Genomic DNA, 13,953 nt, shown 5'->3' with positions numbered 1-13,953 from the left:
TCTAATAAATAGAAATATTACCCAGGGACTATTCAATGGTATTTTGTATCTTCAGGGTTTCAGGAAATTATCTGATAATTCCCTCAGAATGTTTGGAGTATTATTCTTTACAGAATAAACTTGACAAAATGTCTCACAACTTGAAAAAGAATGCCTGATAGTTAATGACCCTGGCTGAAGAGGTATTAACATTAACAGTTGTCACAAGTTTGAAAGTATTAAGGTATTGTATGTCAGGCAGTGAACATTAGCCATTGAGGCAAGGCAGCTTTTAAATATACCTCTTTTATCACTGGCAATAAGTGCTTACCCATTTTCAGCCTCTGTTGTCATCTACTTGGATATCTGTTTTATCACATGTCTGACACAAAAGACCTGTCTAAATAAACATCAGCCCATTGATCTTACTGGTCAGATGCAAGAATGTGCTAGAATGTGCTTTAATTCTGAAACTTTGTTGTTAAACACTACCTCTTATTTGTCAAATCCTATTAGGTCCACATGTCTGATTATGTGTGTTCCAGTGGAGGAGCTGTGGGGTAAAATCTGTAGAACATGAGTATGCATTTCCAAATCTACACTCTTATGATCATTACTTTATTCTATATCTCCTCCAGGTATTTGCCTGGACTACAATGTATGGTCTTTAACATTCCCCTTCGTAACTGCAACTTTGCATTTCATGTTTCTATGACTTCCTAAATTGATTGTAATTATCCCAAAGTATTGGAATACAAACACCCTTCTCTTCTATATTGCTTCTGTGCCACACGGCAATATACTGATAATAAACTGAGATAAGATTAACAGTTATTAACTCCTTTTTTGTAACAGGCATGGTGCTGGGTATTTTATAGCCTTTACTTCATTTACTTTCCCAATAATCCTATAAATTTGGTTTTTAAGTCATTTCCATTTTACTGATTAGGAAATGAGATTCCAAAAGTTGAAATAAGTTACCAAAAATAACATTACAAAAAGGGATAAAAATGGGATTTAAAGACATCTGACTCAATTCCGTTTTCTTGCTGGTATACTCTGCTGCCCCAAATTCTCATTAATCTTTAAATGCAACTTACTCATGGGAATGAAAGTATTTAGAAAGGTGCAGCCAGAAGTTTATACTTGACTCTGCTTATTTAAAGAGGAATAGGGGGAAATAACCAAAACAAGCTATTAAAATCTCCTTGAGAAGATAGCTTATCAATAACTTCAGCTCTAGAAAACTATTCCCAGGAAAAAAAGAATCACAGGTATACTCAATTGTTTGCAAATAAGAATGCTCACATGAAGCAGATGAACAGTAACTTATTGAAATAAATTTTGGAAAATAAGAGATAAGTTAAATAAATATAGTATACCCAAATAATGGACTACAGCAGAGACATGGAAGGTTATATTTGCAAAAAATAATGACATCTTCATGATATAATATTACTAGAAAAGTGCAGAAGATAAATTGTATAGAATATATAGTATGATCCCATTATACAATGTGTGTGAACTTACACACACACACAACAACACACACAGAGGGACAGAGAGAGTATAAATGTGATGTTATACATGAGAGTATGTGGCTGAACCACACTGGCTCCATTTTGTCAGCTCCTTCTTAAGCTCCCAGGCCTACTCCCTTCCCTTCCATACACTGCAGTTTATGGAGTTGCCTACTTTGTTTTTTGGCCTCAAAGTTCCTTCTCATTTTGGAGGATATTATTCAATACCTCTGCCTCCCAACAATTGGCAAGCCAGCCAGAAGACAGAAAATGAAACAGGCATGGGTAAAGGAACTATGTTAGGGGAAAGCCCATTGTCAGTGGTGGAAATCCCAGGATGGCCGGCTTTCTCCACGTGGGGAGATCAAGCCAAGTTTGGAATGCTTCAGACAGGCACGTGAGTTTGGGGACACCCTGAAAACACCAAAAGGGTTGCTGGACATTCTAACCGAAACAATAGGGAAAAAGAAACTAAGGAGGGAAATAAGTATGCTATGGCCTCTGCATTGGGCCCTGAGACTGATACAGAATATGAGCTCCAACTCAGGTAGGAACTAGAAAAATCTAAAGAGGCCCCGGCATTAGAATAAGATCTACAAGTGGCTTGTTCCTCTAGTTAGGATCTACTAGCCAAAAAGTTACAACAACAAGAACACCTGGAGGTCAAGCTAAAATGACTAAAGTGGCTAAAATGCAAAGGCGGCACCTGTATTCACCAACAAAGTGAATACCATCACCTCACGGGAAGACTGGAATCCCAAATGGTAGGATCCAAGGTGTAATGATTCCTCTGAGTAGGAAGATATAATTGCTGAAGAGAAAGATGAGCCAAGGACTCATCCACTCATTCAAACAAAGACTCAGGCAACCCGTGAAGAAATATTTACCGCAGGTATGAAGGATTGCTTCTTACAGTCTTGTTCCTGGAGCTTGGTATGGCACCTTAATATCGGTTCTGGCACCTACGGTCAGTAAAGCAATAGCTCTGGTAGTTGCAATTATAGCAGATCTCAGTGAAACAGAAAGAGTCCACCACCACGGAAACAGAAAGGCAAACAAAAATAAAGAAATAAAGGTGAAACAAAGAAAGGATGGAGAAAAAACAGAGAAAGGACCAACCCAGTTGACATGCAAACAACTTTGGCAGTATATAGGAGTAGCAAGGACTCCAAAGGAAGACATTGTAACCTAATTAAGTCCTGTTATCTTTGTGGAAAGCCCTAACAAGACAGTTCATTCCTCTGCCTACTGACCATAAACATGTGGCAATGGGTCTCAGTGTCCCACCAGTAGAAGTAGAACGCCAGGGTGGATCCCCTACAGGCAGAGAACTAGGGGTTGGGACAACGTTGCCCTCTACTTTGTGTTGTGGGAGGTGACTGGAAGCCCCAAGTGGAATTGATGATATATTTGACCTGCACGAACAGTCTTAGCACTGGTAGATACCACAGCTGAGTATACCTTACTGCATGACAACCCTTTTAAATTTGGGGGAGAATACGGGCTATAGACAGATACGGGGGCCAAACTATTCGAGTAAGACAAACCAGCTTTTATCTCCAAATTGGCTGTTTGCCCCCTGCCTGTTGCTCATATGCATTGACCACATACCAGAATATATACTAGGCGTTGATGTTTCACAAGACCTAGATTTGACCACCACTACTGGAGAGTTCTGCCTTCACATCAGAGTGGTGAAACCCATGTTGGTGGGTCATGTAAAGTGAACCCTTGTCCATTTACCCTGCCAGATTGTTAATGTCAAAGAGTATAGACTGCCTGGGGGCTATGAAGAAATTACTACTACAGTTAAAGAACTAGAAAATGTGGGAGTCGTTAGATCCATGCATAGCCCCTAAAATAACCCATTGCAGCCAGTAAAATGGGCTAACAGGACTGTTGACTAAAGAGAATTAAATAAGGTGGTTCCTCCCATCCATGTGGAGGTCTCCAATATTGCTACTATTTTAGAACATCTTTCCTCTGCGCTGAAAACTTTCTATTGTGTGCCTGACCTCTGTAACCCCTTTTACAACATTCTTTTGTGTGCTAGCTCTCAAGATCAATTTGCCTTCAACTGGGATGGGAGGCAATGGACCTTTCAGGTCTTGCCTCAAGGTTATTTACAGTCCTGCCATTTGTCATAGTTTGGTCGCTCAGGACCTAGAAATCTGGTGAAAGCCCTACCCTGAGCTAGCATTATTTCATTAGATTGATGACATTATGTTGACCTCTGATGCCTTGTCACTCCTGCCCCGAACTGCTGCCTCTTTACAGACACATTTACAGAACTGAGGATAGGAAGTAATAAACACTGACAAGATCCAGGGACCTGGGCAGTCAGTAAAGTTTTGGGGTGCTGTCTGGTCAGGTAAGACAAAAGTTACTCCGGCCTCGGTTATCGATGAAATCCAAGCCTTGGCCATGCCAGTCAATCAAGGAATTACAATCTTTCCTGGGGTCACTAGATTATTGATATCCTTTCATACCGCATTCAGGACAAATAATACAGCCCCTATAGTACTCTCTGGTTAGAAAGGACAAAAATGGGACTAGGACATCCACCTTCAGGAAGCTTTTGAAAAGGCTGAAATTGTAGTAAAACCGGTTTAGGCTCTGGGAGTACTTATGTGGGATGCTGCCTGTGAATTAGATGTTGACTCACACCTGAAAGGTTCTGGCTAGGGCCTGTGGCAAAGGCAGGAAAGGAAATGCATCCCACTAGGATTTTAGTCTCAGTTGTAGAAGGGACTGCAAGTGAGGTACAGTCTTACTGAAAAACAGCTCCTTGTAGTCTACCTGGCCCTGCAGCAAAACGAGAAGGCCTCACCATGGACTTACCAGTGTCTGTTCAAACTTCCCTCCCAGTAAGTGAATGGGTTAAGAAAATGTTCCTTAAACCAAAAAGTGCCTGTGCCCAAGTAAGCACACTGCAAAAGTGGCACCCATACCTTCAACAAGGTAATGTGTACAATTCAAGCCTGTTGTCCGAGAAATTACATGCTCTCCTTGGGCCAGTGTCTTATGTGGATCTAGACATGGCCCCTCAGATACCACGCATCGCTCTCCCTCTCAGCCAAGTCAAAGAGAGAATCGGGACCACTCCTCCTGAGACATGGTTCACCAATGGCAGCAGTCAAGGCAATACCCCCACTTGGCCCACTTCAGCAGTTCGCCTGGATTTCAGTGTCAGTTGGTTTGAAGAAGGCACAAAGCACAGCAGTCAGTGGGCTGAACTGGGGGCAGTATAGCTTGAGATCACTCATCAATCTACGCCACTCTATACAGCCACAGACAAGTGGGCTGTGTGAAAAGGACTGACCATGTGGATGCCACAATGTCATCAGGAAAGCTGGACTATCTTGGGACGGCACCTGTGGAGAGCTGACCTACAGAGGGACATCTGGATGTGTGCACACAACCCAGTGCTGCCATCAAGGTAAGGCATGTCTCTGCACAGTCTCCAACTACACTGCCTGGGAACCACAAAGCAGACACCCTAGCCAAGGAGGGAGCTGTCCTCCTGGAAGAGTTACAGACTCCCTCGGACGTGGCAAAGTGGCTTCACTGAAAACCGGGACAGACACTGAGGCCCCAACCACCTGGGAGATAGCCAAGAGGTTATACCTCTCCATCAAATACACTGACTGGCAGGCAGTTGATAGGGACTGCCCCCACTGTAGCCTGTGGCGATGACCCCTGAGACATACTCCTGGTCACATCGGACGAGCACTAGCCCAGTGACCAGGTGGTAAGTGGACTATATCAGCCCCCTGCCCTTATCAGAAGGACACAAGTATACATTGACCTGTGTGGACACAGGTACCTGACTGATACAAGCCTTTCCCAGTAAGAGGGTAAATCGAACAGCCACTATTAGGGGCTTGACCAAGTTGGAAAATATGTACTGGGTCCCCATTCACACAGACAGCAACCAAGGGACCCATATCACTGGACGTGATGTAAAAGAATGGGCTGAAGCCCAGGAGATTTTATGGACCTTCCATCTGCCATATAACCCAACAGCCACAGGGCTGGTAGAAAGAATGAACAGGTTACTGAAAGAGACATTGAAGAAGCTTTCTCCAGATGGGTCTTTAAGAGGATGTTCTCCACCACTATTAGAAGCCATCTGGCTGTTAAACACTGAACCCACAGCAGGTCACATGTCTGCTTATGAGAGACTGACTGTGCCTGCTCTGCCAACTAGGGCCTTAAAGGTACAAGTGTTAGAAGGAGGACTGAGACCCATCTGATGGGATGTGGGTCTTATCCTAAGAATGCCACAGAACCTCCTACCTGGGGAGACTATCTTAGATTGGAGACAAATGGTATACCCCTCCCAGGTGGCTTGGCATCCTTATACCTTGGGGGTAAGGGCTAGGCCCTGGCATAGTATTTCCTCAATCTTTCTATCTAAGTGAAGGCCCAGCCATAACCAAGGTGATCCCCCCCATAGAAATCAAATGGGGGACTGCAGTAGGGCTTCTTTTATGAGCCCCTACTGAAGCCCCCACATATAATATCTCCCTGCCCAGTTCTGATGTAAAGGCACAAAATGTCTGGCATTGTCCTATGGGAAAAGTGTCAAATCCCAGGGTGATCCTGGCACATGGAGACCAAACTGCTACAGTGTTGTTTCTGATCTTTCTTGGTACCTTTAAAACACTTATCATCCTTAGCCTTTTCCTTCTAAGATTAGTGCCACCTACCTCCACTAATGCATTCTTGTCCTGGGCTACCACCTATGCTGACATCCACAACCACTCTGACTTCTGGGTATGCAGATTGCTGCCAATGTCTAGCTCTGAAGTAATGCCAGGGGTATTCTGTCTTTCAACCTTACATCACGGGGACAGTGGGTGGGGACAGCATGTAAACTCCCGATATCTGGCTCTAGGGTATTCTCGGAAGAATGGTGGATAAGATCGTGCGGGCCATATAGATGTCAGGGATGGAGCATGGAGCTGAACCATACTGGCTCCATCTTGTCAGCTCTATCGTAGGCCCACAGTCCTTTCCACGTGACTAAGCTTTAGCCTAGCTCACAAAGGAATGCGCCCAAGCCAGATGAGTTCCCTATCAACTTTTACCCTTGCCTTAATCTAAAATGAAAGTTGGAAGAAGGCCTTTTGCTGAGGTAGATGGTTAATGGTCATGAGACCCAGAAGTGGGGTGGGTGCCCCTGGTTCCAGTCTGTGTGGATGTGCTTCTCACTTGGTAGTCAGATTCTGTTTTTAACTTTGGTACCTTTAAATCCCCCGTACCCGTTTTGGCAGTACAAAGCACAGCTGTGAATGCCTCTGGATCTTCTGTTCGCCTGATCTTTCCTACCTGTATGTAAGTTACCCACAGTAGACTTTATAATTGCACTTTATGGAGTTGTCTGCTTCATTTTTCAGTCTCAAAGTTCTTTCTCAGTTCGGAGGATATGATTCAATATCTCCGTCTCCCAACAGAAAGAAATGAACTAAATGCAAATAGTTTGATGAAATAGTTGGTGATTTTTATTTTTTGCTTATATCTATTTGTAATTACTGAGTGCTTAATTAATGTGACAAGCAGTGTTTTAACTCATGTAAATGTACTAGCTTATGTAACCCTCAAAACAAAATAAGAGGTAGGGGCTATTGTTATCCCCACTCTACAAATGAAGAAATTGAGGAACAGAGAGATTAAGTAACTTTCCAAGGTTTCATAGCTAGCAAGTGTTAGAGCTGGTCTACTTCCACACTCATGCTCCTCAAGGCTAAGCAAACTGGCTCAAATAAGCAAGTGTTATTATTATAAAACAGGCTAACAAATGAATAAAACCCCTTTGAGATGGATTGTTTTTCTTCTCTGCCTTGAGTAAACTCAAATAGGGAATTCAGGCTTCTGACTATTATGCCACAAACAGCATACCTAAAAGAGCACAGCTTTAGCATCCTCTCCTATGGGGCCCTGCTTTGTGAATTGCTTCTAGACTCACATTCTCCACATTACAAGGCTGTTTTAAACACCCCAAATGCTTAAAAAAATGCAGTGCATACCAAACTATTGATAGAACAACAACATGAGTAAAGCTTTTCTCTGCTAAGACATACCTGGGCAACTCCCACATTGAGACTTCAAAAGCACTGTCCAAAAATGCCCCTAGGACAAATTTCTCTGAAACTCTGGGGTTAAGACAAACCCAAAAAAGCACTATTGGGTGAATAAAATTCTGAACCACAGGACCTCAGGAACTGCAGAGCCAGAGTATAGGCTGTTGTGGCCATGCCTGTCACATGCCTTATTAACAGGATAACAGGTATTCTAATTTCCCTAGCTTATAGTAACTTTATAATTCATCAGTATCACTTGAAAACCTATTTACAGGCTAATGTCCAACATTTTGTCTGACAAAAGAAGGGTAAAGTGTGTCTAAGAGATAACCAATGTGGATTGGAGTGGAGCCACCAATTGTGTTTGAACACTTGGATTCTCTTTCACCATAGATATTCAGAACATCATCAGTATCTGTTTCAAACTGGATCACTTCCCACTGGACCAATCAGATTCTGTCTCTTGGAATTGAATTTGCTTTCCCCAGTGCTCAATTAATCACTAAATGAGTTGGAACGGTAACACATAAATTTGCAAAGTACATCCCACTAGTGGATGGAAAAATGAAAAAAATCTTCAAAGTAAAAGAAGAATAAAGATGTGGAAAGGACTACATGAAAAGAAGAGAAGAAAAAGTATACAAAATTTCATTCATCTTCTTGTTTCATTCACAATACACTTGCAGGCTGCCAAAACCTTTCATGGATTATAAAAGATCACATAACCCCACTTATTATAGTAAAAAAGTAAAACCAGAGACCGAGCAGGACTTGACACTACCATTTCTAATAGTGACAACCTGACAGAAGCAGTAATTTTCCTTTGTACATGCTTTATCATTTACAAAAGGCCTATAAACAGTGATGTGCAAGTATGTTAACAACAGATTTCCCCCCAAAAAGCTGAATGTATGTGTGTGTTGTATGTACATAATTTATTATAAATTTAACTGATATAAAGTATGTGTAGCTGAGCAATTACAAATAATAAAATATATACAAATAATAAAATATATACAAATAATACTTTTATTGTAAATTCTATAGAGCCAATTGATTCCCACAGAATGTCTTAAGCATAGACAACAACTAAACAATATATCAAACCCTGATTTGTAGTGTTTGCCACTTTCCATGATATAAATATTCCCACCACAGTCAATTTCAAGCTACCAAATGTGATGTCACTGAACATGGATTGAGATAAGATGAGCAGTAGCACATAACTGCATAATATTTTCAACCCACAGATTTAAGAAACAGAGCATAGATGATAGTAAAGAATCTAGATAATAATAAAATGTAGTTACTAAAATAATTAGAAATAATTTTTGAGTATGTCTTAACTTTGTCTTTAATATAATTTAATTATAGACTTACATAACTTAAACTTTTAAAAATCTCTGTATTTAACCACTGGCACACGAATTCCTATTTCAATCCCATTTAAGCCAGTTCCAGCATGCCATTGAAACGTATACTCCTAGCACCTTACTGAGGCAGGTACTGTTAATCCAAACCAAGTAACTACAGTCAGAGTCATCAGCTCATCAAACAAGTAAATTAAAATGTTTAGTGTATAGGGAAATGGTAAAAAAAAAGCCTGGTACAAAATGTCCAAAAGACAATTCATAAGCCTTGTGTAATATGAGTTGTCTGAGAAGTCAGCAGTGCCAGGAGAGCCTAACAACATCTTGTCAGCAAGTTGAGAATGAATCACCAATGGCCCTATCCAAAGCAAAGAGAAATTTCTGACTACCACTCACATACTAGGTTCAGAGTTGATTTATTCATAGATTTGTTCATTCCATCAATATTTTTCTTTTAATTTAATGTATATAACCAGCACATGGAAAACTTGTTATAAGTACAGACTCCTGGACCTTAGTCCCAGAGATTTTCATTCAGTAGATCTGGTGTGGGGCCTAGGGGTTTGTATTTTAACAGGCAAACCCCTCTCCCCATGACAGATGATTCATTCAGAGGATTACAGCAACCAGCATTTACTGACTATTTATTCTATGCCAAGTTCAGAATGTGTAGATATGAAAGAGACAAAACTTGTCCTCAAGGAGACTACAGAGACCAAGAATTATAACTATAATATTGGTACATACCAGCTGCTTTGAGAATACAGCAAAATCCAGCTTGGAAGAGGGGTCATGAGAGAAAATGATGTTTGATCTGAGCCTTGAAGAAGGAGAACAAGCTAATCAAGAAAAGAAGGGGAAGAGAGGAAGGGACGTTCAGGGCAGAGAACAGCATGTGCACAGCCACATAGGCAAAGAGAGTTTGGCCCAATAAGACAACAGCACATGCTTTGGGACTGTACCTCTTATTAGTGTTCTGTAGCCACATTTACCTGGCCCCAGTTTTTGCATATAGTAAGCATGTATTTGTTAGACTATGTTCAGTCACAGAGTTCATGCAAGGAGTGGTGGGAGATTAGGCAAGACAGTTATGGCCAGGTCAGGAAGTGCTGTTTAGAATTCCTAGTACAAAGTAGGAATTACTTTTCCACTTTGTATTCTTCCTTCCACACTAGATTTTAAAATTAGTTTTATCACCATTACAAGATTATTGCTTTGAAAGGATTTACATGTGATACCTAACCTACAAAATCTAGAAATATAGACTGCCCTCCCTGCTTTTATACTTGATAAGCTAATTTCTCAATCAGAGAAAATGACAAAAATCATCAAAACAGTGTGTGAGAAATAGTGCAACAAACCAAGGTCCCAGGGAAAACAGTTAATTACTGCATATTATTTTTCCCATTGGTTTTAACATTATTCTATGTTAATCTGTTTTCAGAATAAAACAGGAATGTTATAAATGTTACTTTATGTTTCTAATGTTGTATCATTTCAGCTATAGACACTTTAATTAGGTAACCCAATAACTTAAAAATCTTAAATGTTAAAAAATTAACATAATTTAAAAAATGAATGCAAGAAGACCTAAATAAAGAGTAGAAGGTTAGGTCAAAGAGTAGGAACTTATCTCTACATAAATATAGCTAGAAAAGTGTACTTGTCACTCTAACACACCAACTTTGTAGCTACTATGGAAACACCACGTATACTGCCCTTTCTCTCATACCAACCATGCCAATCTGTCTTGTCTCCACTCGAGCCCCATCTCCTCTTTGCAGCATATTCCAAGTATTCTGTTCCACAATGACCTCCTCCCTACCTGTGAATGAACCTCATCTTTGGATTTAGTCCTATGTTATCGTGTGTTATATAATCTAATATTATATTTATCTCCCAACCAGATTTTACGTTTTCAGCGAACTTCTCTTGCATTTCTCATGGAGCATGGCATAGGGCTAAACATATAAGACACTCAAACACTTCCATAAGTTAATAGACAAAATGATTTCCATTAATTGTGTTTAGCTTCAAGCTTCAATTGCTGATTTTCTCACCTCCCTCAAAATGAAGATGCAAACATCATAAAACTTTTACAAAGTCTTAGATTGGACACAGTGAAAGGAGGTTATCAAAAGGGTTGTCAGCAAATCATAAGTCTTCAATATGAAAAGGCAAGGTAATTCCTTGCTCTGCTTGCCCATAGTAAGGCTAAGGGGTCTACAGCTGTGCCTTGTTGCTAAGTAAAATCCCCACAAACAACCAGGAAATACGCTTTTTATACATATCAAAGAAGAAAGAGAAAGAGGGAACAGGTATCTCAAGGCCACCTCTATCCTTGTATCCTTTAACCAATTTACTGAAGTTCAAAAGAGAAGGACTATTTACAGAATTCCATAGCTGAATCATATATAATGCATTTATTCAATATATACTATTTCCAATATCATAATAATAACTAACATTTTTTAACACTTTCTTTTGTGTCATACATCACGTTAGTATTTTTCAGATATCATTTTATTAAACTCTGGTAACACCCTATATAACATAAATACCATAATTATCTTCATTTTAGACATTAGAAAGCTTAAAGACTTGCTCCAAGGCAACAACACGAGTAAGTCACAAAGCCAGAATATATAACCAGGTCTCTTATGCCAAAGCCCAAAAGACACCACCATCTATCATTACAAGATCCAGTTATCAACAGTATAAGTACTATAAGTACTTGGGTTCTCTTTCAGAACTTTTTTTTCTATTTGAACATTTAAAAATTAAAAACAATACATAAATCAGTGGTATTTAAAAAGGCTGAAACAAGGGGATCTCCAGGTTCTGAGGTAGCAAGCTGAAAGAAACTGGCTTAAAGCCATTTGACTTCAGAATTCCCAGTACTACATCCATAGCAAACAAGTATCAAAGGGAGGAAAAAAAACCAAAAAAAAGCAGTTAAATACGGACCTTATTGGCAGAAAGACCAGCTAAGGTAAAATTTCCCCATCACCCCTAAAGAGCTTATGGGGAATTCAGATTTAATTTACATTTGCATTCATTCCATGTACAGGCCACATGCCATTCAGACTTGCAGGATGTTCAGCAGAGAATAAGAACTCTAGAAAATGCTGTTATTGTAGGACTTTAGGCTATGCATTATCTGCATATATTAATAACCTCCCTCTAGCATGCAAAGCTAGCTTCAGAGAAAAGAAAAAGGCCTAGAAATTAAGGTCTAAAACGAATTTTCCATACAGTTTCACTTGTTCAATTGACAGAAATCTCAGGCAGCATTTAAAGCAGTGACCACAATAAGGCAAAAGCTTAATGTTAGCAACCACCTTCAGAATTACTATTATGGTCTGAGGTCACTTAAGAGGAAGCAAGCAATCATGGGATATAGTTTCAGGGATAGCTACTAAGGCTATCTATCACCTATCCCCTAATACCTCGGGGGAGGGGAGTGTTGATGCTTGAGTTTCCACCAAAATAAATAAATAAATAAATCATTCCTTTGGCTTTTAAGCTTAGTCTTGTGACAATGCAAAATTAAATACCACTGGGTTGATAGCAGTTTATGCCTCGGGGCTTATTTACATCGAAGATTACCCATGTTTATTAGATTTCTTCAAGATTTTTTCCTTTTTTTGCTAAAAAAAGGAAAGGGAGGATTTGAGGGCATTAAAAACAAGCGAAAACTGGACAGGTGAGAAGAGCTTTCCACTGAGAAAGATCAAAGTATGCAAACAAGGGAGTGGGCTCCAGTCAGTAGTATAATTTGCAAGTTCTCTCTCTCCTTCTGTTGCCATTACAAATTTAGTGTAGTCTGTCCATCTCTTTCTCAAAATCTGCAATATAGCAATTATGCTGCTTTATTTACAAGGAAACTGACCCAAAGAACATCACGCAAAGGAGTTTGAAATGTACAGCAGAGTGTAGGTTGTTACACACACTCAAATGTATCCACTTGCAGGCAAAAAGTCTTGACTTCCCACATTTTAGGTAAGGCTGCAGCCGAAATCTCCACCTAGAAGGCCAAAGGCAAAGAGCCCCGGGGGCGGGAAGCCAGCTGGGTGGCTCCAGGAAGTGGGTGGGGAGGAAGCTCCGGGGTTTGGAGCCAACCATGCCGACAGCAGGTTTGCACACGCCTACCAGAGGGAGTCCTGGGCTACTGCGCGCATTGCTCACAAGCGCTTTTGGCAATGCTGTCCCATTCGATTCCTGTCATCACCCAACCCCACAGCTCGGGTGTGCGACGTGAAAAAGGGCTTGTAAAGTGGGCGGCGGCCAGGGGTTCCCGCCGCTGAGTCACAGCCCAGCCAACTTTTACAGCATTTCCCAGAAAGAAAATGAAGTCTCAGTCCCGTAGCCCACACTCGCTCCTAGTTGCGGCTCTCCGCTCTGTCACTCGACCCGGCGGTGACTCGAGACCCACAACTGGGCTATTTCCCACTCACTGCGCAACTTCACACCCGCGCAAAGCCTCGGGGTACCCTGAGCGCTTGCCAAGCGCTACCGACCGGGTAGATGGGAGGGCAGAAGGAGGGAGGGGAAGGGCTGCGTCCTCACCTGCAGGACACGGACACCTCCACTCGTGTGGCCGGGATGGCCGCGCTCAGCTGGTTTAAATCCCCGAGGCCCGCGGTGCTGGTGTAGCGGCTGTCCATCTTGGAGGTAGGCGCCGTGGGCTTGTCTGGCGCCCACATCCAGAGCTCCGGCCGACTGAGGGCTCCTAGCCCAGCTCCCGACAGTCGGGGTTGGGGGTGGAGGGTGGAGGCAGAGGCAGAAGGCGGAGGCAGCTCGCGGGAAGTGGGAGGGAGGGGAGAGGCGGACCTCAGTGCAAAGCCGCGAGGCAGCAGCAGGCCAGGCCTGCACAAGCTGAAGCTGCCGGGGAAGTGGCGCATCGTGCTCTCCCTGCCCCCTCCTTGCCGGCAGCAGCCCCGGCTGAGGACTCTCCGCGATCCTTTCCCGGCTCTGAGCGTCAGGCTCTGCGGAGCC

The 13,953-nt window shown here is 41.7% G+C and overlaps 1 protein-coding gene across 1 annotated transcript in view; it reads right to left on the bottom strand.

Annotated features, from left to right (window-relative positions):
* The window catches only part of CPNE8 (copine 8), a 294,950-nt gene extending 281,240 nt beyond the window's left edge, over positions 1 to 13,710 (bottom strand). Inside the window, exon 1 of the mRNA XM_057557551.1 lies at positions 13,525 to 13,710. Within this exon, the coding sequence (XP_057413534.1) occupies positions 13,525 to 13,661 (137 nt within the window). The 5' untranslated portion in view covers positions 13,662 to 13,710. The remainder of the gene's footprint in view (positions 1 to 13,524) is intronic.
* Positions 13,711 to 13,953: the final 243 nt, after the last annotated feature.

Source organism: Balaenoptera acutorostrata, chromosome 11 (genome assembly GCF_949987535.1).
Source record: "Balaenoptera acutorostrata chromosome 11, mBalAcu1.1, whole genome shotgun sequence".
In the NCBI taxonomy this organism is placed as follows: domain Eukaryota; kingdom Metazoa; phylum Chordata; class Mammalia; order Artiodactyla; family Balaenopteridae; genus Balaenoptera; species Balaenoptera acutorostrata.
The sequence above is the reverse complement of the archived record's forward strand: the minus strand, read 5'-3'. Positions and strand labels throughout refer to the sequence as shown.